Source organism: Heliangelus exortis, chromosome 7, assembly GCF_036169615.1.
Source record: "Heliangelus exortis chromosome 7, bHelExo1.hap1, whole genome shotgun sequence".
NCBI lineage: Eukaryota > Metazoa > Chordata > Aves > Apodiformes > Trochilidae > Heliangelus > Heliangelus exortis.
Genome location: NC_092428.1, coordinates 29,986,559 through 30,010,666, shown reverse-complemented (window position 1 = coordinate 30,010,666; position 24,108 = coordinate 29,986,559). Strand labels below are relative to the sequence as shown.

The following is a 24,108-nucleotide window of genomic DNA, read 5'->3' as shown; positions in this document are numbered from 1 at the left end:
TGGCTGCATTTGTGCCAACATAAAGAAATAAATCTTAAGCAGTCTCGAACTGGTGATTTCTTTTCGCTTCCATTTTTTTAGATTACCTACGAATCTCATGATTCTCTGGCCAGCATATCCTCCAAAAATCCAGAGATACTACAGGGAAAAGGCAAGCACAGATTGTGAGAAAAGATTAAAGAGACATTGCAGCATTGTGGATTCACTACAGCTAATTGATTTTCTGTCTGTGATAACAAGAAAATACATATCATTTATGAAAGCAACATGCAGAATATTCAGATCACCACCCAGGACAAAGAAATCTAAGTGAAAGGTTAATTAAATTAAATTAAATTTTTTTTTCCTGTTCATAACTTGATTAAAATCTTGATATTGTAAACTTGTAAGAAACACAAAAAGCACAAAATCAGCTTTTATTTATTTGAACCAGAGTCTGAGCTTGGCACACATACACCAGTGATATCAGCATTAGCCAGTCCTGTGCATTCACATGAATGGAACATCCATATATGTTTGCCTCCAGGTAAAACATTTATTCCCAAGGGATGCTGCTAATAAGACTGTGCTGTGGGGATGCTATCCGATTATTCTAAATGACATTTATATTTTAATCACATCACACTTACTGAAGAGGTCGAGGCTTGATGAAGCAATCCTTTGAAGACTTTTTTTATCAATTAGACAAGCACTCAAATATCCTGTTGACAAGTTTTTGAGCTAAATACTTGCTACAAGAAATGCAAATACTTTTCCTTACAAGACAACAAATGTCTTCTAAAACTTTTGAAACACATGAAAAGATTTTCCTTGTAGGAGATACTAAAAAACTCAGACATACCCACTAGCAGTTCCAAGACCACCCAATTAATTTTTTTTTTAGGACAGATGAAAACCGTAGTTCTAAGGGCATCACTCCTGTGTAAAAGTATCAGACTTGCTCATAAGTCTTCTTATAGTTACCTTAACAAAATAAATCCAACACAGTCAAAATAATTTGCTTTATTCAAGCATTCAGTAAGTGACATCACTGTGCACATGGAACAGGTGAAAAACTCACCATGTGTCAGGTATTTTAGTATTAACTGGGCAGCTTAAGATGCTCCAAGTCATAAGTACAAGATGAAAACAGAGAGGCAAGTCACTAATTCAATTATTCTGTTTGTTTGATTTTTTCCTAATAACATAGTGCATGCTCAGGTTATTATTATATTATATATATTAATAATACTAGAATAATTATTTATTATAATTAACAACAGACTGTTTCTACTTCTGAGATTTTACATGAAGATTTTTGCTTAAAAAAAATCCAATCCTGTAGCTGCAAATATATCATAATAAATAAAAAAAACCCCACTGAAAAACCAAAAGCATAAATGGCAAATTGATTAAATTCAATGTTTAACTGAAAAAATATTTGAAACTGCATAGAGTAATAACAGTGTAATGGTAAAATTAGAATATAAGAGTGTTCTTTGCCAGCAAACCATCTGTGCTCACTGGGATAAGTTCAGCCCAGGTGAAAGGTATAAGGCTAAATATTTTGAAAACTAAAAATGAATGTTAATGTTAATGTTAAGGAACGGGGATAAACTGAGGGTTGAAATAACACCTCTTTACCTCCCTACTAAAGTCTTTATCACACAGTTTTGACTGCTTCAGTTTGGGTTTTGGATGGTTTATTTGGTTGTTTTGGGTTTTTTTTCACACTCCTGAATTTCAGGCAGCTGCAGTTCTAATAAATCTCTCCTAACTAATCCTTTCTTCAATAGCAGGAAATCTTGAAGGCTAACATGCTCCTCAGCATAGAGCTTTAAACATGCACAGAAGCTCGAGTTGCTTAATTTCAATGTTTAGACTCATTTTTAATTGCTTAGCAATGACTAAGAACACAAGATCTAAACTGAGCCAGTAGTTATCATCCTTCCTGTCTGTGGAATTCATCCAAACCAATACACAACCATCAAAACTCTGTGTTACTAGGAGTGGTGTACATCTGCATGATGAGAGAACTTAAATAAAAAGTAGGGATTTTGGTCTTTGCTGGAATGACTAAAGTTGCTAACTATGACAACTGTTCCTGTAAAATACATTCAAATTGGCAATACATTCAATTTCAGCGATCAGCAACAGAAGTTTTCACACCTCCATTTTGATGAAATGACATTTATCACCAAGCAAAACTACAACATGGATTAGGCACCTTTTTTTATTTTGCATTTTATGGTACAAAATACACCAGTATATTAGTCTGAGTTACTTTAATCAGTAGGTTGAAGCTAAAAAGACATCTGGGAGGCACAGATGGTTCACTATTAGCAAATAGCTATGAAATTATTATCTTCAATATCAGATTTCTAACACTTTGGTGGTCACCTAAAGTCATCAAACTTTTTCTGAATGAACTAATTCTCTGCAGTCCAGTTCCTGGTGCACAAATATTTATGTTGGAGCTGGCACTCCCAACAGAGATAGTCTCAGACCTAAACTCATCATATTGATGTTAATGGCATCCTTTTCCAAGGCAAATGGGAACTGCAGAGCCTTCTTATTCCTAGAAGTAGCTTCTGCAGTACAGCTTACATTGCTCCCGTCTGGATTCCAGTCCCAAGGCTTCCAAATTCACCAGTAACTGTTCATCCTTGAAGACCTATTTCAAGGGCTGTCCATGAAACCATGGAAATCACAGAATTTAAACCTTTTTAACACAGAAGTTCCAAAATATGAGTAAGTGCCTCTTTGGAAAAAAGAAAAATACTGAGTATTCTTTCAATAGCAAAAGGTTACTTTGGCATTTATCTGAATATAAAAAACATTATTCTGGTCTAGTTAGAGATTTTTGCATCCTTTACAAATAAAAAGCAATACTTCATGAAACACTGACCTGGATGTGAGTTTAGAATAAAACATGGGCACTTTTGGATATTAACGAATGCTCCAAACGACATCTTCTGATGTCAGAATTAATCTCCAGAATTCCAAGAAAGAGGAAGCTGAATTACTTGAAAATATGAAAAGTGCTTTTGTGGTCATTTGCCATTCAGCATCACGGTGCCTCTACCAAAAGCATTTCCTTTAGCCAGCGCCAAATTAATTTTAGAAATACAGCATAAAGACTAGTGAAAATCACAGATTGTTTTAGAGAGCAAATGAGGACAGAAGACAAGGGTAACCTAGAAACCACTCCTTAGACTGGGGCATAATTTACACAGAATGGCAATAAGTTAGGAGATCTTACTGGATGGTGTAAGTGATGAATTGCACATTCAGCTGTAATGAAGGGAGAGCTTCTGATGAAATATAATTTTCTGAGGTCTTCGTTTGCTCTGTAATTCCATTATTGCATAAAACTGTTCTGTTCAAAGTAGTAGGTCTACTTACAAAGTAAGATGCAACTGAAGTGAAATGTATCAAAGATACCTTACAGGTTTTTGAAGGTCTCTAAGTTCAGCCTTAATGGAAGAGAATACTTACCAACAATCTGGCAAATCAAAAAACTTTACCCAATATTCAAGAGAAATTGAAGAGAAATTCAAGAGCACTGAGAAAAAACTCAAATATTGGGCAAGTTATTCATTAACCATGAGATACTCAGAAAGAAACAAATTTAATTGCATCAGAGCATTCCAGTATCACCAGCTCTAAATCAGTATCACCAGGTAATAGATGTCATATACTGTTACTGCCTGCACCTGTGAACAGGATCTATCCTTAACCAGACAAACAACCAGATGCTACCAGAATTCTGTGACACTTCTGAGTGACCAAAAAGATTGCAAGCACTCATCTTCTCATCTTTAAACATTAAGCAACCAAAATACAAACTTACAGAAAGAGCCTAACTTTTCATTGTTCCAATGCATGGAGAAAAAACAACTACCAGAAAGAAGTGGATGCAGCCTTGAAAGAAAAAGGAGAAGCCTGCCTGAAGTACTCACAGCAAAATAATAAGCATCTTTCTCCTAAAGAAGGCAAAAAGAGCATTCCTGCAGTAATAGCTGCACATCTCTCAGCAACCAGGTTTTCAGGACTTTCCTCCCTACATACCAGCGGGTGGATTTGCTCCTCAGACCCAATCTCAGCAGAGCACATCTCCCGTCCAGCCCCGGGTCCTTTCCCAGCCCCAATCATCGGTGCCGTATTTCCCCCGGAGCTCACCCGCTGCGAGCCAGTGGTTTAGGTGCCTTCACAGCCTTCCCGGATGAGACCTCACAGCAGAAACTGGAATCACCCAAACAAAACCAGCAGCAGGTTTGATGGTTGGGGTTTCTGGGTTTTTTTTTTTTTTTTCTTTTTTGATTTGTTTGGTTCTTTTTTTCCTTCGGGTGTTTCAGGGTATTTTTTTTGTCGCTTTTTCACACTTTTCTCACAAACAGTAATTTCTCCAATAAAAAGGCCCCTCGGCTCTTTGAAAAAATCCCCATTGCTGCTCCTGCAACGACTCATCCCGGGGGCAAACCGCACGCCCGGCACGGACCCACTCGCGTCCCTGACCGGGAAAAAAACGGCAGCTTCCCTCGCTCCGGGCTCCCGAGAGGGGAGGCGGGGGGGGGACTCGACCCCCATCTTTCCCTGGGGGGCTGTGTGGCTATGAACCCGCCGCCAGCCCACGATGAGAGGCAGCCGCCCCCCACCCCCGGACCCCGCACTGGCCCGGCGAGCCGGCACCGCGCCCGTGGGGTAAGGAAGGAGCGGGACGAGGGGGTGAGGAGGGGGCAGAGCGGCCGGGGGGGATGGAGGAAAGTTGAAGCAGCCGCTGTTCCGGCCTGGTACTCACACGAAGACCCCGAAGAGCACGACCCGTATGCCGATCTCGATCGCCAGCTCCCGCATGATGGGTGCCGGTGGGCTCCGGCAGCCCCGCGGCGCTGCCTCTCATTCCCCGCACGGTGCGGGGGTACCCGGGGGAGGAGGGGGGCTCGGGGGAGTCTCGTCCGCCTCACACCGCCCTCCTGCAGCCCGCCTCTCCGTCCCGAGGGACGCACAGCATTCCCAGGTGCATCCCGAGCCCTTCCATTCCCTCTTCAGCCTCCGCAGCTGCCAGAACCTCAGGGAGGAGCCGCGTCCCGCCGGCGAGGCGGGAGCGATGTGCGGACTGTTGTGGGGAGCGGTGCTGCCGCCAGGCTGGTGGAGCCCGGCTCAGGGGGAGGGTCCGGGTGACTAACGCGGTGTCTCCCCACACGGGGGCCGGGGGATCCTGGGGATTTCCCCTCCCTTCCATTCCTCTTCCCACCCCTCCCCGGGGCACCTCTGCACCAGCCGCCTCCTCTCCCGCTCTTGGAGATTTTTGCTCCCAATGGACGAAGGGAGCCCTTCACCTGTCGGATTTAACGCCACATTCCCCCATCCTGATCCGGAGAGACATGAACCCGTCGCTCGTCGGTGCCCAGAGCCGTCCCCTGCCATCCCCGGGCATCCCCTGGCACCCCCGCACCGTGCCCGCTTTCAGGCCCCCCCCCCCGGGCACGCTACAGCTCGGGCGAGGAGCTGGGTCGGCGTTTGGTTCTTCTCTGACATATATTGAAATATCCGCTCTCCCGAAACGATGGAGGCAAAAATAAATAGATAAATATATAGAAAATCATAGGGGGTAATAGCGGCTGTTCCTAAAGACCTGTCCCTAAAAACTGCTGGTCCAGGGGCAAGTAAATCCCAGCCCAGCCGTGCTGGCACGGAGCTTGCCACATTTATGTAATCTTTGCATAAAGGATGAACATTGGGTACTTTCTGCAGTATGTATACCAACCCCCCTTTCAGACACTTATGCCATTTAAAGCCCTACTTACTGTTAATGTCATAACCCAGGACATCACTCCTGGTTCACTCGATCAGATTCTGCCCAATATGTAATATTATGGCTTAAATCTGTGCTTAGTTCAGTGTTGGTTTGTTCACAGAGCTCAGCAGACAGGCAGAGGAGGCTGTTACACGGGACTGCAGACTGTTGGGATGGGAGAAAGGCAGTAAAATAACTATGGCCTTGATTTCCTCTTAAGATTCCTCCAACCCAACCTCACTTCCTCCAAATGGCAAGCTCTGAGCCGCCCTAATCCTTGTCCTGCCTTAACCTAGTTTTGTCAAGTTCATTTAACTTCCTCTCTGCATGGAGGGATTGAATCCTGGACATCTTTATGTAGCAAACTGATTCATATTGCAATGTATTTAATTCTCTGCTTTCTTGTGGCCTTTGAAGGCATGCCCAGAGCTATTAAGACAGCACAGAGTTACAAAGAAACCATCAGTATTTCAGTAGGGATGCAATTCACTCTACTACATTATTGCTAGAGAATTAATGTCAGAGAAGCTTTATTAATGCTGTCTGCATAATATATCCAATATGCATCTGATGAAAGCTTTGAACTCTGAATTAACTGCTGTGAAGTAAAACTTGACCATGTTTGTGTCAGTACAGAGGCACAAGCTTCCTTATTAACATCATCCACAGATAGCTACACCAGACCTAGATTTGTTGCAAAGTTTAAATTTGCTGTGGCTGAAGTCCAAAAAACCCAGTGTCTGGGTGACAGTGGAGAGAGCTCTTAAAGGTTAGTGTGACTTTGAGACCTTTCTCCCTCACATGCCTTATTTCACTAATTTTCAAGACAGAGTTTTGTCACCTCTTTATAATCTGGATTTTTTTAAATGAGCTTCTTTTTTAGGAAACAAAGCAAAATCATGAAGTCTCCATATAAAGCTGGTGGTGGTAAAGGACACATCCCCTTCCTTTGACAACACTCAATTGTTTCATCTTCTATTGTCAAATATTTGTACTTCTTCTTTGTGTCCCCTGGGACTGAGCATGTATGTACATTGTCACAAAGTGTGCACACTGGAAGCCTTTGTTTTCCTCACAGGAATAACCTCCTCATTTCTGTGAATCAAAGCAGGCACAAAACAAGGAGCTGCAGGAACTATCAGATCATTCTGGCATTTAACACTTCCACACAAAATGTGGAGGAGCCAGGTGACAGAGGATAAGACTTCATTTGCTTGAGCATCTGGATATCATGTATATAATATTTAAAGGCTAAACACCAGTCACAAATCTTTTCACAGTTTAGTTTTTGATATGGAATTGACTGGATCTTCTCCACTCTGTTGCCTTAGCCTGTGAATCCTCCGACCCCCTTGACTTTGCTGCAGTCCCTTCACTGCTACAGAAGAAGGGATTTTTCCTCAAAGATTTGTATTAATGTTTGCAATCATTCAACTCTTATAAGCAGAGCTAATAAGCAATACTAGTGATAAATTAGAAATGAAAATCTGTCCTCCTGCAACTATCTGCTTGCAGGGTTCTGATTCTCCAATATGGATAAGCTGAGGGAGATTTACCACACATAAATGCTTCAGATTTATTTTTTTTGAAGTGAGACCCAGCTTACAGCTGAACAAAACTTGCTGTGATTTTTAAACCAAAGATAAGTTACAGGGATAAGTGGCAGGGAACAGATTTCAGGAAGATTTTCAGAGCAAACCACACTGACCCTGGGAACAACCAAATTTTCTATTCATACCACCCCTACAACAGGCACAGTAGGTGCTCTCAGTCCTGTTCATTTTCTTAGTAATTTGAGGAGACAGACAATCCCATTCCTATGGAGGTAGCTAACAAGCCTTTTAGGTGGCCAGTGAGGATTCTTGGTGTTCTTCCCTCCCAAGGACAAATCTCCATGTGTACTGACAGCTTGAAACTAGAGAAACTGTTTTTTTCTTACTGTTTCCCAAAAGCTTATAACTCATCTGGGATATTAAGGACCAAAAAATTGACTACAAATAATGTCTGGCTCATTCTTAGGTCTGCTGGTTGTGGCTGCTCTTAAGTGCATGGAGTTTTATGGGCTGATGACGGTTTTTCTTCCATATAAAGCATTCTTAAAGAGGTGACATGAAAGTTTTTTAGTCTTATGTGTCTACATGAAGTGGTTAATCAAAGAAAAATCACAGGTGCAGACCATAATATTTGTTAAAGAACTCCACCATCTTCATCTGTATATTTTTTTTTGTACCAGGTAAAAGTAATACCCAAGGAGTTGATAAATCAGTCGTTCCTGAACAGGTGAATATTCACAGTTGATGAAAAGTTGAAGAAAAACCTTTCACTCGTAAGGAATACATCATCAGTTGGAAAACCCATGTTTCAGGAGGGAAAGCTATAGTAGGAATAAAATAAAAAAAAATTAAAAAGTGGTGTTCAGTAACTTCAGAATTCAGATTAATGCTTTCAAACAACCTCTGTTTTTCATATCACTGTAAAAATGTAAAAGACTGAAAGTCATATTTAAGCCTCATTGTTTTTGAGATAAGTTGATAATAATTTATCTTCTGGTTCAGGATGGTAAAATCTGTCATATATCTCCAAAATGAAACATCGCATAATTAAGCTGAAAAATTCTTCTTGTGTTCACTCCAGAAGTTCCATTTAAAACTAATTTTCACAAAGTAGCTCATTTTTCTCATTAACAGAAATTAGAGAATATATATCATATAGGATATATCCTAGGATATATATAGTATATAGGATATTTACTCTTTATCATTACCTTTAGGAGTTTACTATTAGGACTATTTGTTCATTCTTGAGTCAAATTTTGTTCACCCTGATTCCTTTCCTTCCTTCCTCTGAGCTTCTTACAAAGTTTTACATTTCCATTACCCATCTCTGTCTGTCATTCCCTACTTTACCTAAACCAAAATTATAAGGAATTAAGCGAATGAGAAATTTGGAACATAATTTATTTCTGAGAAAAACTGTATGTATATTTATTAGTAACTGATGGGAAACTCTTATATCTGCATAAGTAATTTCTTACTTACTAGAGCTCATTCCTGAAACCTATATTTTTGGTGTTAATTTCTATGATAAAGAACACATTTATGGGATGCTTTAGCTGGCTGCCCAGAGGAACATCATGTGGCAGTTTGCCCTGCATTAGGCAGGGCAGATCTACACAAATACTTAAGAACCATGTTACTTAACAGTGAAAAATGGCCATCATTTTGTTTTACTACCAAATTGCAGTTGTTACCAGTAATTACTCTTGTTACTAATGAAAGAATGACTCCTTGAGAACTAAGTTTCCCCAGAAAGGGTAGGCAAACACAGAATTTGAAGTTATACAGATGAATTTGTCTAAAATAATAGTGTCAAGCATGCTGTCTCTGGCCCAAATACCCTCTCTCTTACCCTTTGTAGACTTAGGCTTTTTACTTATTAAATGTCTCACTGCTGAAGCTGTGAAATCACTGCTTATTATTATTTTGTGTCTAAAGTATGTCAGAACAGAAAACTTTTGTTTACATTTACTCACAACACTCCCATTGCTGTTGAAATATTCTTTCAGGCAGAGCCTTTCAGAGATTAAAAATTATGCCTCCAGCATGTAATATTATTATGTAATATATAGTAAATAACAATACACATCTGGGTGAAGAGAATTTCCACCTTCCATGGCCCAAGTTTGTAAATAATTAAATTTAAATAAAATAAATAATTAAATTTAAATAACCAGCTGGCCAAAAAATCACTGAAGTCTAGCTTAGTATGACAATTGAGTAGTTTTTTTTATTTTTCAGAAGTTAGAATTCATTTTTTTTAAAGCTATTTAAGATTATTTTACCTCTTTAAATACTGTCTCTTTAAAAGTGGATGCATTTCTTTTAGTATTCTTTTTTCCTTTTAGATTTTCCTGCTTCTTTTAGTCTTCTTCATGTCTTCTTGACTAATTAAATCTAATTCCCATCATAGGGAAAAGCCCTCATTTTCTTGTCTGCACACTTAAGATTCCCCGTACACATTACCAAGATTACCCTGGTGTAAGTGCTCTGTGCTGATTGACATTTGGAGGAATAGAGACTGAAGTCCAGACAGGGATATCTTCTAGAGGGGTGGCAGCCAAGAACTTGAACTTATAAACTGCCTTTTGCCTGGTTTTGTCAGTCAACAATTTTAGCTATTTAAAATGTTTAGGCTTTTAGAAGTAACAGAACACCACCAGCACCAAATAATTTAAATAGTTTAATTCAGGACATTTGGTCTACTACCTGGCGGTTTGTGAATTTTGGAAAGTTAATTTTACATGAGATGTAAAAATTTAATGTACATCAACAAAACCTTTTTTTAGGGCTTAGCAGGAATATTTGCCTACTACAAGACAAATGCCTTAAGGTGGCCAGGGTTTAGAAACCACCATTTCAGCCAAATGACAGATTTTATTCTTGTTCTAACCTCCCAACAACTTCACAGCAAGTCAGAAGTGTCCTGACCATTCCAGAAACCAAAGCACCATTGCTGATCCTTGCAGAGTTTGATCTATTCTGCACAATAGATGCAGGGCACAGCCCTTGCCTGTGGGGTTGGCTCTAAGAGAACTCCAAAGCCATGGAGGGTTTGGTTAAGAAAATGAGTGTCAAGGCTTTTTAACATTTTAACTATTCTGTACAGGTTTACAGAGATGCAGAGTGGCAGCAGGGAAGTTGCTGTGAACTTGTCTATTCTTCCTTTTATGCTGCTGATGTGATGCTTAAGGGACATAGTTTAGTCGTAGACTTAGCAGTGCTGGCTTAAGTTGGACTTGATGATATTGAAGGTCTTTACAAATAATCCTATAATTTCTTTCCTAAGTACCTCTTGGCACTTGGATGGACAAAAGACACTTCAGAGAACAAAGCTCAAAGGAATCACAAACCTCAATCAGCACTATGTAACCATGTACATCTTAATTGCCCTGCATTTCATATTTAAACATTCATAAAGTCAAATTGTTAACATTTCTATTTTGTTACTGCACAAATGCCTAGAATTGGCTCATGATTGTGCCTTATTAAACAGTTCCTCTAAACATTAAGGAATCAGCATATTTCACTAGCTGCTATTTAATGAAAAAGTGCAGAGATTTAAAATTTATTAGGTTTGTACCTATGTGCTGGGAGCCATCTCGTGGCCCAGGACCACACTGCAGGAAATGTATTGCTGTTTGCATGGGCAAACCCAGCTTGTACCCCCACTCATGGGCATCCACTTCCCCCCCCGCCATGGCTCTGAGGACTCTTCAGCTGCTTTCAGTGGAATTTGTCTCTTAAACCCTGGCTTAGATGTCTCAAAATATGTCATTTGTGCTTGCTCCTGATCAACAGGGACAGATTTTTCAGCCAACACACTATTGCACTTAAAAATCTGCATCTCAAGGGAATCTGATAAATTTCAATAATTAAATCCATATGTTTATGAAATTGTTCTACATTATTTATAAGCCAATGGAAATATAAAACACTGTGGCTTCAGTATTCAGTGTACTGTGTCTGTTGTGGGGTTACAGCTGTGAAAGTATTAATGCTCCCATGATCAACTGGTGAGAAACTCAAGGCTTTAACACTGACAGTATTTAGTATTCTTGTGCAGTACTTGTAGGGACACTGGGACTTAAAGCAGACAACTGCTATCTTTACTCCTAAGGAACACTTCTTGCCAAGGATGGCCTTATTGACTTCAATGAAACGGCTGTGTAATTTTTTTTCCTTTTTCTTTTTTTTTCTTGTAAATGCAGCAGAAACTTGCCAACAGTTTCCACAGTCATTTCAAATTACTGTTGGCCCAAAAGGGAACATAATGAAACAGGACAATTAAATATAAGAGGTAAGTGGAAGAACAAGCACAAACAACATGAGCAAAATAAAACAGCCACTTCTTGGGCTGGACAGAAGTTGCCAAACAAACACTTCAAAGTTTGAACGTGGCCTGATGGTTCATTATTCAGACTCAAGACAGGACCATTTGGTCAGGCTTCACTTGAATTTTTTTAAATTCGTCAGCATCTCAGCTGGATTTGGTTTAATAAAGAAGCCAGAATACTGAAGCTACTCAGAGCAGGATTTTGTTCTGACCCAATTCCATTGGCAATAACCCCAGAACAGCAAAATGGGATGAGAGAGTGTAATAGAGCCTCAGCCTGCATTCCCCTTTAAGGATGCCACTGGTTGTGTAGCCTGAGGAATCAGCTTCTGTCCCAGCACAGGGATCTGCATTCCCAGCACTGGAAGAACACTGTGTTCTGGTGTCTGTACTCTCTGCAGCAGCATCCGAGAGCTTCAAAAACAATTTGTCAGGGGTTTCCCAGCAGGAATCATTTTTTTATTGCTCTTCTGTGGGCTTTCTCAGCCACCGTGTCAGTGACAGGTAGCAGGAGAAGCAGGATTTCCTGCTAGATGAGAGTGAGACCAGCTTCTAAGTTGCAGCCCTGAGCTACTGCAAAAACAATTTCTAATCCCAGGATTTAGAAAAAGCATCAGGGACTTCGGTCCTTTTTAAAAATTCTGTGATGCTGTGAGATTGGGTGCATTCACCCGCAGTTGCAGCTCAAGGAGCAATTTACTTTGTTACATAAATTTCTTACCTTACTGAATGCTGGCCCACCCACTCAATGTATGCAGAGGTAGAAGCAGCACTCTTAATCCCATGGCTAATGGGGATACATCAGTGATGTTTTGGCAGAAGCATAACACAGGTCAGAGGAGGGCAGAAACATCCTGATTTAGTAGCAGATTACAGGAAGGCACTGAAGGCAAACTGAAATTAGGTTTTAACAATTTATGCTACTTGTGATTGAGGTGGCAAAACTTTGTTCCCCAAACCCTAGAACTCATCTTTCTTAGCAATTATTTAGTCATAATTTTTGTACTTGTTTAAATACAGAAGTCAGTGCTGCCTGGCCCATGTAGTATGGTGTAGTTTTCTGTCAAATGAAGATCTGTACTTTAATTCGTGTAATTTCCTTTAGGCAATAAAGAATATATTTTATCAGTAGAAAAGAAAAGGAAGGACAAACATCAAGGAACATTACCTTTTAGATGCCTAGAAAATGTGTTTAGAATTTCATTATTTTCTGCAAAGTAGGCAGGGAAAGCTGGAAAGAGCAAGATGCTCATTTCCACCTGAGCTGCATTCTACAAGCCCCAATATTTTCATCCATTTTCTTTGCCTTCTATACCTACCTTTAAAAAAACCAGCAGCTCTGCAACCTGAGTAGTCTGAGAGCCTGACTGGGAGTGTAGATGTGTATGGTTGCTAATCTGGGTGGATTTTTGGATTTTCTCAGAGGGAAGACTACTGATTCATTAAACAGGTTGAATCTGTTGCCTAGCAGGGAGAGTGTTCCCCATTAGGTACTAATCCTTCTGGACATCAAAGCTAAATGTATTTCTCTGGGTAAACCAGAGATTGACTGCCAGATGGAGGATTATAACAGTGAAGGAAAATGATAGGCAGCTGATTTTTCAATTACCTTCGGCAAGTTGGTGGCATCACCAAGCAAGGTGGATGCTGTGCAGGTTGGGGACGTAATCGATATTTAGGTTCCATTTCATTCTGGTAAAATGTCTCCTCTTAGAAGAAGAAAGAAACAATTCTCTTGCTTGGCAATTTTCCCAGGGAAAGCCAAAGGCAAACGTTATATATTTATTTGGGTTTTAAAATGTGTTACGCAATTATATTTACTGATTTTTTTAAAATCACTATAATTGAACAAATGAGCAAAATCAGTTCAGACATCTTTTGCTTTCTACAACTGGAGACAGATTTTAACCAATTAGTTTCAAAGAACAAGCTTTTCTCCTGAGTTATACTGATGGAAATATGACATTGTGCTGTACCAATACTACTGGGTGTAAATATTGAAGTGCAGGAGTATTTTTGGCAAAGGGATCTCTTTTAACAGGGGATATAACTACAATTTACACTGTCCTGAAAAGCAAATCGGTTCAATCTAAATGAAACTGTGGGATTCCACCCAATTCCATATTAAATCTGGGTATTTATCATAATCAGTGTGGTACCACAGGGGTAATAATGATTTCCTACTTATTGTTGGATTTTAGTAAAGAGCCTGGCATTACTCTGACTTCTTAATCTCTGGAAACCAAACAAAGAAAAAAAAAAAAAACCAACAGACCATATTTGTTAGCAACTCATCCCAAAGAATATAACAGGTTTCTGTGAAAGTTTCCAAGATTTTAGTGGAAGGTTTAACATCTTCTGTGCTCGAATTTGTTCTGGAGGGAATATTTAGCTCCACTTCATTGGAAGTGGTGTACAAGAAAGCAGTGGTACTTACCAGACCTAAGTTGGAGGCTTTTTCACTGATCTGGCACTGTAAAGTTAAAAACAGATATATTAGCTAAAATGTTTTAAATTTTTTAGGAATGCTCTTAATTAAGCACACTGGGAAATCTCGGTGTATACAGTAAAGATTTTTTTTTTTTATTTTATTTTTTTCCATTATGTTGACTCAACTGATTATTCTGAGAGATACATTTTTCCTTTTCCTGCTGAATCTTTGATTTAAAAGACTAAGTATGAACAGAAGAGAATTGTTATACTTCGAAAAAGTTATAACAAAACAGTGTCTTCAGGAGTCTATTTATACAGTTTTTATTTGAATAATTCATTCCTCTTTGTTTCCTGATGTTGGCAATATATGAATATGATAACTAAACTTCATTAAATATTTGTGTTGAACATAGCAAAAAAAGAACACGTAACAAACCTGACTCCTTTCAGATTATTCTTAAAAGTATTTCCTTTCCTCAGTATCTTCAATCTTCGCATTTCTTCATTTTGTCTTAAAATCTTGCAATTTTCTTACTAAGAATTTCCATCATCTTGTTGTGTTTTCTGTTATTAAAAAGTACTGATTAGTTTAGAATTAATGGACACGAAATACTAACATATTAACTATTAAAATTGTAATAGAAAAAGCAGTCTTGAGCCAAATGACAAGATTAGTTACCCTTACTTTCCAGTTCTCATTGAATTTTTCATTTTCTTTAGCAATGTCTCATCTGAATCTTCCCTCTTCTTCTAGGTTTCTTTTCCTCTTTGAAAGAATTATGCCTTTCCCATTCCCCACTTCCTTGCTTCACAAAATTAAAATGTATTTATTGGATTGTAGAATAGGTATTAATGGAGAAAGAGGATAAATAACAATCTAATATTTTAATATTGGTTTTAATACAGTCGGGTTAATCTTTTTCATGATCAAGTTGAGAGAAATTAAGATTTATAGTGGAGCAAAAATATCAAAGCATTCTCACATAAATATAATCCAAAAATAACCTCAATTTCTCATTTTATCGGAAGTGATTATGTCTTATCCTCCTTTGTAATTCTCTGAGTACAGAGCGGTTGAAATCTTACATTGCTAATTCCTGCAAATGCAGTGAAAAAAGAATTTTTTAGATTTCCAGTATGAACCAAAAGGTTTAGCTGGGTATTGAAGGCCACTTCTTACCAAGGGAATTAGGCTGTCATTTCTTTCAACCCTGTTTTCAGTCCATCACTTTTTTCAGGATTAAATCCTTTAGATCCTAGCCCAGAAAACTTGGTTTGGGGTTATTATTTCCTTGCTTTCAAATGAAGCTTATGTATATACTATGAAGCTAATATATCATGGTGTATTTATTGTGGTGTAAGGGCACAGATATTTATTTTTTTTAATGAGAAATATTAGCTGCAGTTTGACAAGCTATTCACGGCACATCATTGAACCTTCAGTGGTCTCTGAAGTACTGGCAATATTCCCATTTATTTTATGATGTGATTTTATGGCACAACAATAATGTAATTTAATTATAGTGATAATTAGTGACTTACTGAGAAGGGCACTAAGGTTTATGCTTACCAGGTTTAAAATTAAATTAACATGATTACAACGATAGAAAAAGCATAATCCTATTTTCCTCTGAAATGAAAAAAGACATTAATGGGAAAGTTTGGCAAATATTATTGAATAAACACTATTCTTTTACATGCATAAAAAGTTCATTTTTTCAGCTGCAAGTCCTCATAGGTCCTGAACACTGGATAGTGGTTCACAATTTTCCTTTCAGTGAATGAGAGCACAGGAGTTTTCTGCAACTGCATAAACTTCAGAGACCTGCCAGAAAGGGAAATTTGTATCTGTGGCTTACCAGTGGTAAAATGAGAGGAAAGTGCTGTGCTGGAGCACTGTCTTTGAAAAACTGAGGCTGTGCTACCAGTTGTCTCATTAGACACTGCAGGAACAATAATCCAATTTAGCCCAGTTTCAATTTATATCCAAAGCACTTAAAAAGAATACAACAAACCCACAGAGCAGAGTTTTTGAAAGAAAGAGTTCAGTGGCTTCCCAATCTAAAGGGATTAGTGGGAGATCTGAGTCCTCCAGTAGCAGGTCACAAGCCAGGTGCACATCTTTGCATCAGACACAGGAGAGAAAAGAGTACCCAGCTCAAGTTTCTGCAAGGGAGAAATCCATGTTTCTACACTGTGGCACGGAGCCAGAGCTTCTTTTGAATTTTTCTGTCTTTTAAGCTCTTCACAGAATCAAAGAACTATTATCAAGAGAGAAGAAAAGTGAGGCTAAAGCATTCTGAGTTTTCCTTCTTCCCAAAAAACCTATTACAGCAACTTTCTTTGTTTCTTGAAAGAGAAAATAAGGCTCAGAAAAATATATTTTGGAATGTTTAAAGTGCCTGATTTACTCTTTGATTTACTCTCCAAAATGTAAAGTACCTTGAATAAAGAAAAAAACAAAACAGATGCATCATAACACATGTTTCTTAAAAAAAATTTTAGCTTTATATAGATAATAATGATGCACATATATATATAAAAAAATGACAGAGAAGAAAAAAAACCTGAGTTCAGCCCCTGGGATGTAATTGTATACTGTCATTATTCTTTGCAATTTTAATAGAGTCATCCAGTTCTTTTATAAAGCCCCTTCACAATGGCCCAGAAATATTTAATGTTCAGGAGATCAAACAGAACATGAACAAAACCCCAGTGCTGTGCACAGGAGGCGCCTGCTCTACACTGGCACCAGGCAGTATTTATATCAACTTTTTGAAATTTAGAACACTCTACTCAAACTTGAGATTGTTTCAAAACAGCTCCAATGTGAAGGAGACCAAAAAAATATCAAATATTTAAAACATTTCTTTAAAGTGAATATCAATTTTAAAGGAGCATAGAGACACCTCAGACTAAATTGAGATGAAGCTACCAGTTCCTAACCAAAGCATCATAGCCTCTGGAGTTCTTAGCTTTGTAAGAATTACTTGAAATCCTTAAAAGAGCTTCATAAATAACATAACTGATATTAAAGAATACACCATATACACTATTTTGCATATATACTTATTATGAAAGCAATAGCATGACTTGGGGAAAGAATCAAAGCTTGCCGTGCCATATGGAAAGCTGTCTGTTATTTAATTTACTGTTATATATTGCATAATTTGAAATCTGTTTCCTGCAACATACCTGGAATAAAATTAATTTACTGTTATATTGCATAATTTGAAATCTATTTCCTGAAATATATCTGGAATAAAATAACTTTCAATGTAATACCTGTTCTCAAAAGCTTCCATTTTGTATTCTCATTGTTAGGGAAAAAGCAGCAATTTACTTTCAGTGTTATTTCAACTTCTGATTAATATCCTGGGGACTTCGTTCTCTCTCACAAGTCTCAAAAGACTGGGTGTTCTCCTCAGTAATATGCTTTCAGTTGCCTTTAGTGAGAGCGGAGAAACTCAAAAGGTAGTGCTGACTTCTGGGTCACCTTCAGCAGCCAAAAATTTGAACTGTGAATCATGAACATAAATATCCCCTTATTTCCAAGGTTTTAGCACATGCTAAGCAATCTCAGATCTTGTGTCACAAGTGGACATCATTTTTTAAAGGAAGACAAGGCTCATTTAGCAGATATGTAAAAATCTAAAGCAGAAATGACTCATCATTTTTAGGTGTTCAAAATATAATTGCAATAAGCATCAAGGTTTTGCTTTTAAATTTCTCCCTGCTTCCAAAACAACCAGGCTGAAATGTCTCTATCAAAACTAGGACTTGTATCTCTTAGATTCAATTAATTTCTTTATTGAGAGGATCTAACTTCTGGGAAATCTATTTTTATTCTCCCTGCAAGGCCGAAAAAGAGGGGAAAAAAAAAAAAAAAATTCTTTTCCACAGAAACATAGGATGTCTCATCAGCTCTATTGAAACAGTCATTTCTGTGGGAGCTTCTTCCCAAGCTGGCACATCCACTGGGAACAAGGGAAGTTCAGCATTCCCCAGCCCCTGCCTCTGGAGAAAGGTGACTCTGCCTGCCCCAGCAACAAGCAGAATTTATGTCATGGTGCATTGATAAAACCCCTGAAAGCTGTCACAGAATGCACAGAATAATATCCACAGGGAGATGGAGTTGCACAAGCCATGTTTTACCTTATATGCCTTTGTGTAGGAAGCACTTCAGAAATGAAAGGGGGGGCTGGGAACAGGATGGAATGCTGCAGTTTTTTTATATTTCTTTTGCTATTTCTTGAGCAGAAAAGAAGCTCAGAAACTCTCAAACTCAATTTCAGGTAAAATTGGAAATTCAGAGGGCTAAGGTGCTGTGTTTTCAGCTGTGATTAGATCAGTGGAGCCTCTGAAAAAGAAAAACAAGTTCTGTGGTAAACAAAGGGGATCCCAGCGGAGTAAAATCTGACTGTAACACCTGTGTTTATCTTTGAGCTTTTCATGAGGAATGCCGGGGGGGGGGGGAGTTTTGGAAGGAGGAGGACATTCAAAGCCTTCCTAGTCTGTGCTGCATATGTATAAATGTTCAGAAGTAGCAGAGCGTACAGAAAGTGAAGGTGCAGTGTGAAACAAGGTTGAATATTTGGTATCTGTTGCATGGATTTAGGGGGGTTGGTCCAGACTGAATCTAGGCTGGCGCCCTCCTGTTTCCAGAGTAAGTGGATCTTAGTTAGTTTCATTGAAATAAAAATTCCATTTCTGTGCTCTGAGACACGGTGACATCAACCAAAATGTGATGAAGGGTTCTTCTCCCAAAAAGCACACTCCTGGTGCTCATCAACTTGTGAGGACACAAATTCAGACACAGAGTTCAGTGAACGCTCCTGTATCCGTTCAGGCTTCCACATTCCCAAACCTCAGACAGGATCCATCACTCTGCTGGGCTGCCCAGCAGGTTATTCACTGGAACCACCTTGGGTACAGTTCAGACCTTTTGCTGTGACACCATCATCTGCTGTGACATCATCCTTTGCTGTGACACCATCCTCTTCTGTGACCCATCCTTTGCTGACTCCATTCCACAGCCCCCACACAGGGTACCAGAGAGGGATGCCACAGAGATGCCAGCAGAGCTCTTTGTCCAGGCACCAGGCTAGCAGCTTCCATGTACATTCCACTTCCCTGAGTCCCTTTATCTGTATATATCTCATGGACAAATGAAAGTGGGAATGCTACAAAAAGTGTCTGAGATAGATGGAGTGGCTTCAAAGACTGTAAAAAAGAAAGGTTTCTCATTTACATTTTTGCTTCTTATCCTCTTATAGTGGTTCACTCCTGGAAGGAGGATGCCTTTCCTGGTTAAGAGCTGAAGTAGATCAGGAAATAGGACATAAGCTCCAGTGCTATATATAGGCTAATTCCTATATTCCATCTAACCTTAAGCAACACCTAGGATATTGCACTGAAACTGCACCAAACACTGAGCTGAAAAGAAAAAGAGGAAAACTTTGTAAGGATTTTTTTAAATCTTTAGATTCCTGTTGCTCACTGCATGTCTACTCTACTTTGAAGTTAGTAACTACAGAGGAACAGGATCTAAAAAAATCTAAGAACAGCAGAAAACATCCAGGCATGAGCCAAATACCTCCAGCTGAGATGAACTTTGTGGAAATTTATAGCACACTCTGGCAAATATCCACTGAGTTAAGGGAAACTAACCTGGAAAATCCTACAGGACATTACTGTTGCAAATCACCAGTTCTGGAACACAGAAGGGAACATTCTGTCTCCATCTGATGACATGCACCATCACTAAAGCTGAGTTAGGAACTGAGCACAGGAGAAAAACTTGGAATTAAAACCTAAGGATTGGATTTCAGAGTCTCATTCCATGTTGACTTGAAATCTTGTCATCTGTTATTGATTCAGAAGCCTTTTGAAGGATGGGAGAACTCAAATAGACAATAAACACCCTTTAGAAGTGGGCTGAAACAGAGCAGGGCTAAAAGTTTTTATCATCTACTGAAAAAAATGAGTATTTTTTTTTTTTCTGTGCTTGTTGGAAACCTGTATGAGAATGTATGCAGGAAAAGCCATGATTATTTCCTTTGCAGAAGGAAAAATCACTCTCAGCTGCAGAGAGGTTAAAGTGGTGGGTCAAAAGTGGCTCAGGAGACAAAAGAGAATCTTCTGGGGTTTTAACAAAAACCCTGGGATTCAGGGCCCAAATCCATGCGAGAAGATGAGAACAAATGATGCTCTAATGAGTTCTAATGTCAATTATCAATGGCATTTCTGCTCTGTCACAAAACTACATATGGCAGGTGCAAGCAATGCATGGTTTTTTTAAATTATCTGGATTTGTTCCACACACAAAAAATAACATCCTTATGACTCCTTTTTCTGACCTCTATGTGTAGTACCTTACACATAACTATCAGGGGGGGACATAAAACATCAATCCCTGTTTTCAAAAAGAGCACCAAAAAGCCACATTACTCTGCTGATTCCTGTCTAGTGTGGATGCAAGAGAAAGCCTAAGAAATGCCTTCTCCTTGTCATATTAAGAGCTACAGATTATAGTAAGCACACTTCTAATATTTACTCAGCGTATCTTGGCTCAGGGCTGTTCATGTTTTTAGAGTCAAGCCTCTTGCGTGTATTCATAACTTCATTCCTTGCTGAGACCCCCTCAGATCTATGTCAACAAACAGCTTCTTAAGACATTGTTACTATATTTAAAAAGGCCATTGGCTTTCCAAATGAGAATGTAAATTTAAAATACACTGAGGAATGCCTTCGTTCCATGTTCATGGGTCTTAGTGACTTGGGGAGAAGGATGAGGGCATTTTCTGACCTTGAAAGTGTTTGAAAAGGGACCAGCAAAATACAGCAGCCTTCACAAAATGATTTAACAGCTGCACTAACCCACAGATAGTTCAGTGATTTTTGTGGAAAAGTCAGCTGGCATACAACAGAAAATTATGTTCCTTTAATGCCATTTTATGAGATGAATTTCACAGGAAAATCTGTGGTGTTTTTTCTCCTAGCATATTTTGCTACTTTATAAATAATCTAAATACCTAGGCCATTGCTGTGCTTCAGAAGTCAAAACTAAAACCACTCTTAAGCCCACAGTCAGTTTCTGCACTTGCATACTGTGGCAGACTGAGGATTGCACAACTAATAAGCTAATAAATGTTTCTGAACTAGATGTTGCGACCATTATTTATTAGCCCTGTTGCAATAAAATCTTAGAGATTTTTTTGAAAATATGCATGGATTTTACTCAATGAAGCCATCTATACCAAGCAAATCTAATCACCTATCTGTATGTACAAGATATTACAAGCTATATAGTCTCATGAGGTCAGCAGTAAACGTTCCACTGCATTTGAAAGAGACTTCCCACCTTTTGAGAGAGAAGGCAGTCAAGCAGAGACTTCTGCTGTAGCGCAGATTTCAGCAAATCCCAGGCAGTATTAGCTACAAGTGTACAGAAGTGAGCTCATAAGTTAAAGGTAATGATTAAATGTCACTGTAAAAGCAGGTGGAATTTTATAAAAGAGTTTAAATTCTTTTTGAAGATTGGGTTTTTTGACCTTAGCCAGTCCCCGTCTGGCAGGGGCCCCATTTCAATTTCAAACCTGAAGCAATTACTGCTTCTCCTAACTTGTTGCTAAGTCCCTGGTCTTTTCTCAGCAGGCCCCCCCAGCTTGCTCCAAATGAACATAAGCCTCTATTTAGGAGCTCATCCTTTCAAAATAAAAAAAAAGATGAACTTGCAGTGGCATCAGGCAGACTTTCACAAACAAAACTTTCAGCTCTAGTGTTTCCTTAGTTTTCTGATATATTCTTTCATTCTGAGTGGCAGTCCTGCTGCTTTCAGAGGTTCCACTCTTGTCTGCCAAAGGCTACAAATATATTTGGTCACCAGTGCATCCAAGGTAATCTTATTCATATGGTGATGGTCCTTGAAAAGCCCTTATTTCCAACTTCGCAATGCCTACAATTTACCTAATTCCCTTCAGTTCTAGAATTTTTCTAGAATAGAAATTTACTCTTAGTCCTGACAGTATCAAAGTAAATGGGTAAAATGAGCCAGTGTTGCAATGTTCAAAAAGATGAATAGGTAGAATGAACCATATCCATCTTTCAGGAGATTAATGTTTAAATTCACCACTGTGTCCACAGCTACTCAAAAATTATGTCACTGGTTAAAAATAAAGAGAAAAGACATTTCTCCTGATACTGGAATATTAATTCCTGAACCCTGATGCTCAGTATCTGACTTTTCATAAAAAGAGGATTTTTTTTTTTTTTTTTTTTTTTTTTTTTTTTTTTTTTTTTGTGCCCTGAACACATCCTCTCCCTTCCAGAGAAGAGGCTCAGGGTCAGCTCCAGGACAGCAGAGCAGGAGGCTGCCCTTGGTCATTGGGATTGCTCCCAGACCCCCTGGAGCCAGCCCCTTCCCCTGGGAGCTGCTTGGTGCTGAGCCTGGCTCCTGTCACATCACAGCTTCCCTCACTTGACCCCAAAAAACTGTGTTCACAAATCAAAATCCAGCTAAATACAAGTATATATATGGTGTAAAAAAGCAATTGGGGATAGAGCTCTGAAGAAAAATGGTTGGAGTACAACCACAATTAACTACAATCTCTTAGCTCAGAGAAATCATTACAGAAACTGGTGTTAAAATATTCTTCAGTCCTACCAGCATTGCATCCTCACCTATGTAAGGCCCAAATGGTTTCTTCCTGGAGCATTTGCTTCATTTGTACTTCCACAGGAGCAACTCAGGTTACAAAAATCAGAAATCTGCTACAAGTGAGTTTCCATTTTGCTCATCACTCCCTTACCAGGGAGCAAGACTAAGACTGAAAACCTTGGGATCCCACAGAAATGAATGCAGGTAAGAATTATTGAAGACAAGTATCAATATCTACAGAATGAATAGTATATGTTGAGGCAAAGGCTCATTATTTTTCAAACCTCTTTCATAACTTGAATCATTGCTCCTTGCATGTGAAATTACACTCGAATAACCTGCATTACAATCAGATAAATATTTTCACAAATTAAAATGTTAACTTACTTTTTTTTTTTGGATGGTTCAGATGAGTTTTTCATGGAGTCCACTGTAACTGGAGACATGTAGTTGTCCTTATGAGTCCTGGTGGACAGGAGCTGGGTTTTGAACATTCCTAAAGTTCTAGAGAGGGGAGATTTGAGAAATATTGCATTTGGATAATTTGCATTTGAAAGGTAAAAAGGAATGAAAGGTTACCCAGGGAAGGATGATGGTTGATCTAAATACTTTGGTGTGTAGCAAGTGCTTTTGTAGTGCTGGGTACCTGAGGACAGTGAGAAGACAAAAGGAAGAAAGAAAGAGGGAGTCCCAGAGTGTCAGGAGGTGGTAAGGTCGAGTGATATTACATTTGTTAATACTGACATTAAGGCTTTTTGCTTTGTCTTACACCACACTAGAAGCAAATCTCTGTGAGAGATTCTTAGTGCTGTCCTATCGACTCTTCACAGAGATATAATCCTCTCAAAAAATCCCAAACCTATCATGACACTGGTTTTAAATTTTTGGCAAGGATCCCAGAAAAAAAATTTTGCTAAGGGACTAAACTGTGAATATATTGCAGCAGCAGATATAGAAAACCAGTTTTAGAACCATACCTGCTGGTCCAGGTTGTCGCAAAAGGGTATACATTAGTATCAGACTTCAAATGATATTCTAACCTCTCTTCTTAAGGTGTCCTGGGTTGCCTAGAAGGTGAAGAAATTACCACGAACAAATTGCTCTATAAACAAGATCTAGAATATGTCATTTTCTGTCCTTACACCATCCATCGGGTTACAGAAAGGGCTGAGGTTGTGCAATGTGTTTTTCCTCTGGGGTGCAGAACTTCTCAGGTACTGCAGGTTGGCACTGGAACTGGATCCAGTTATGATCTGAAAACACGCAAGAGTTATGTTCCCATCAACCACAGAAATGTAAATATTTTTATTTGAAGGAATTTTTAAAATCAGCATCATCAAGGTAT

At 38.9% G+C, this 24,108-nt stretch overlaps 1 protein-coding gene across 1 annotated transcript in view; it reads right to left on the bottom strand.

Annotated features, from left to right (window-relative positions):
• PLPP4 (phospholipid phosphatase 4) overlaps positions 1-5,144 on the bottom strand; it is a 38,261-nt gene extending 33,117 nt beyond the window's left edge. Inside the window, exon 1 of the mRNA XM_071749546.1 lies at positions 4,781-5,144. Coding sequence (XP_071605647.1) covers positions 4,781-4,836 — 56 coding nt within the window. The 5' untranslated portion in view covers positions 4,837-5,144. The remainder of the gene's footprint in view (positions 1-4,780) is intronic.
• Positions 5,145-24,108: the final 18,964 nt, after the last annotated feature.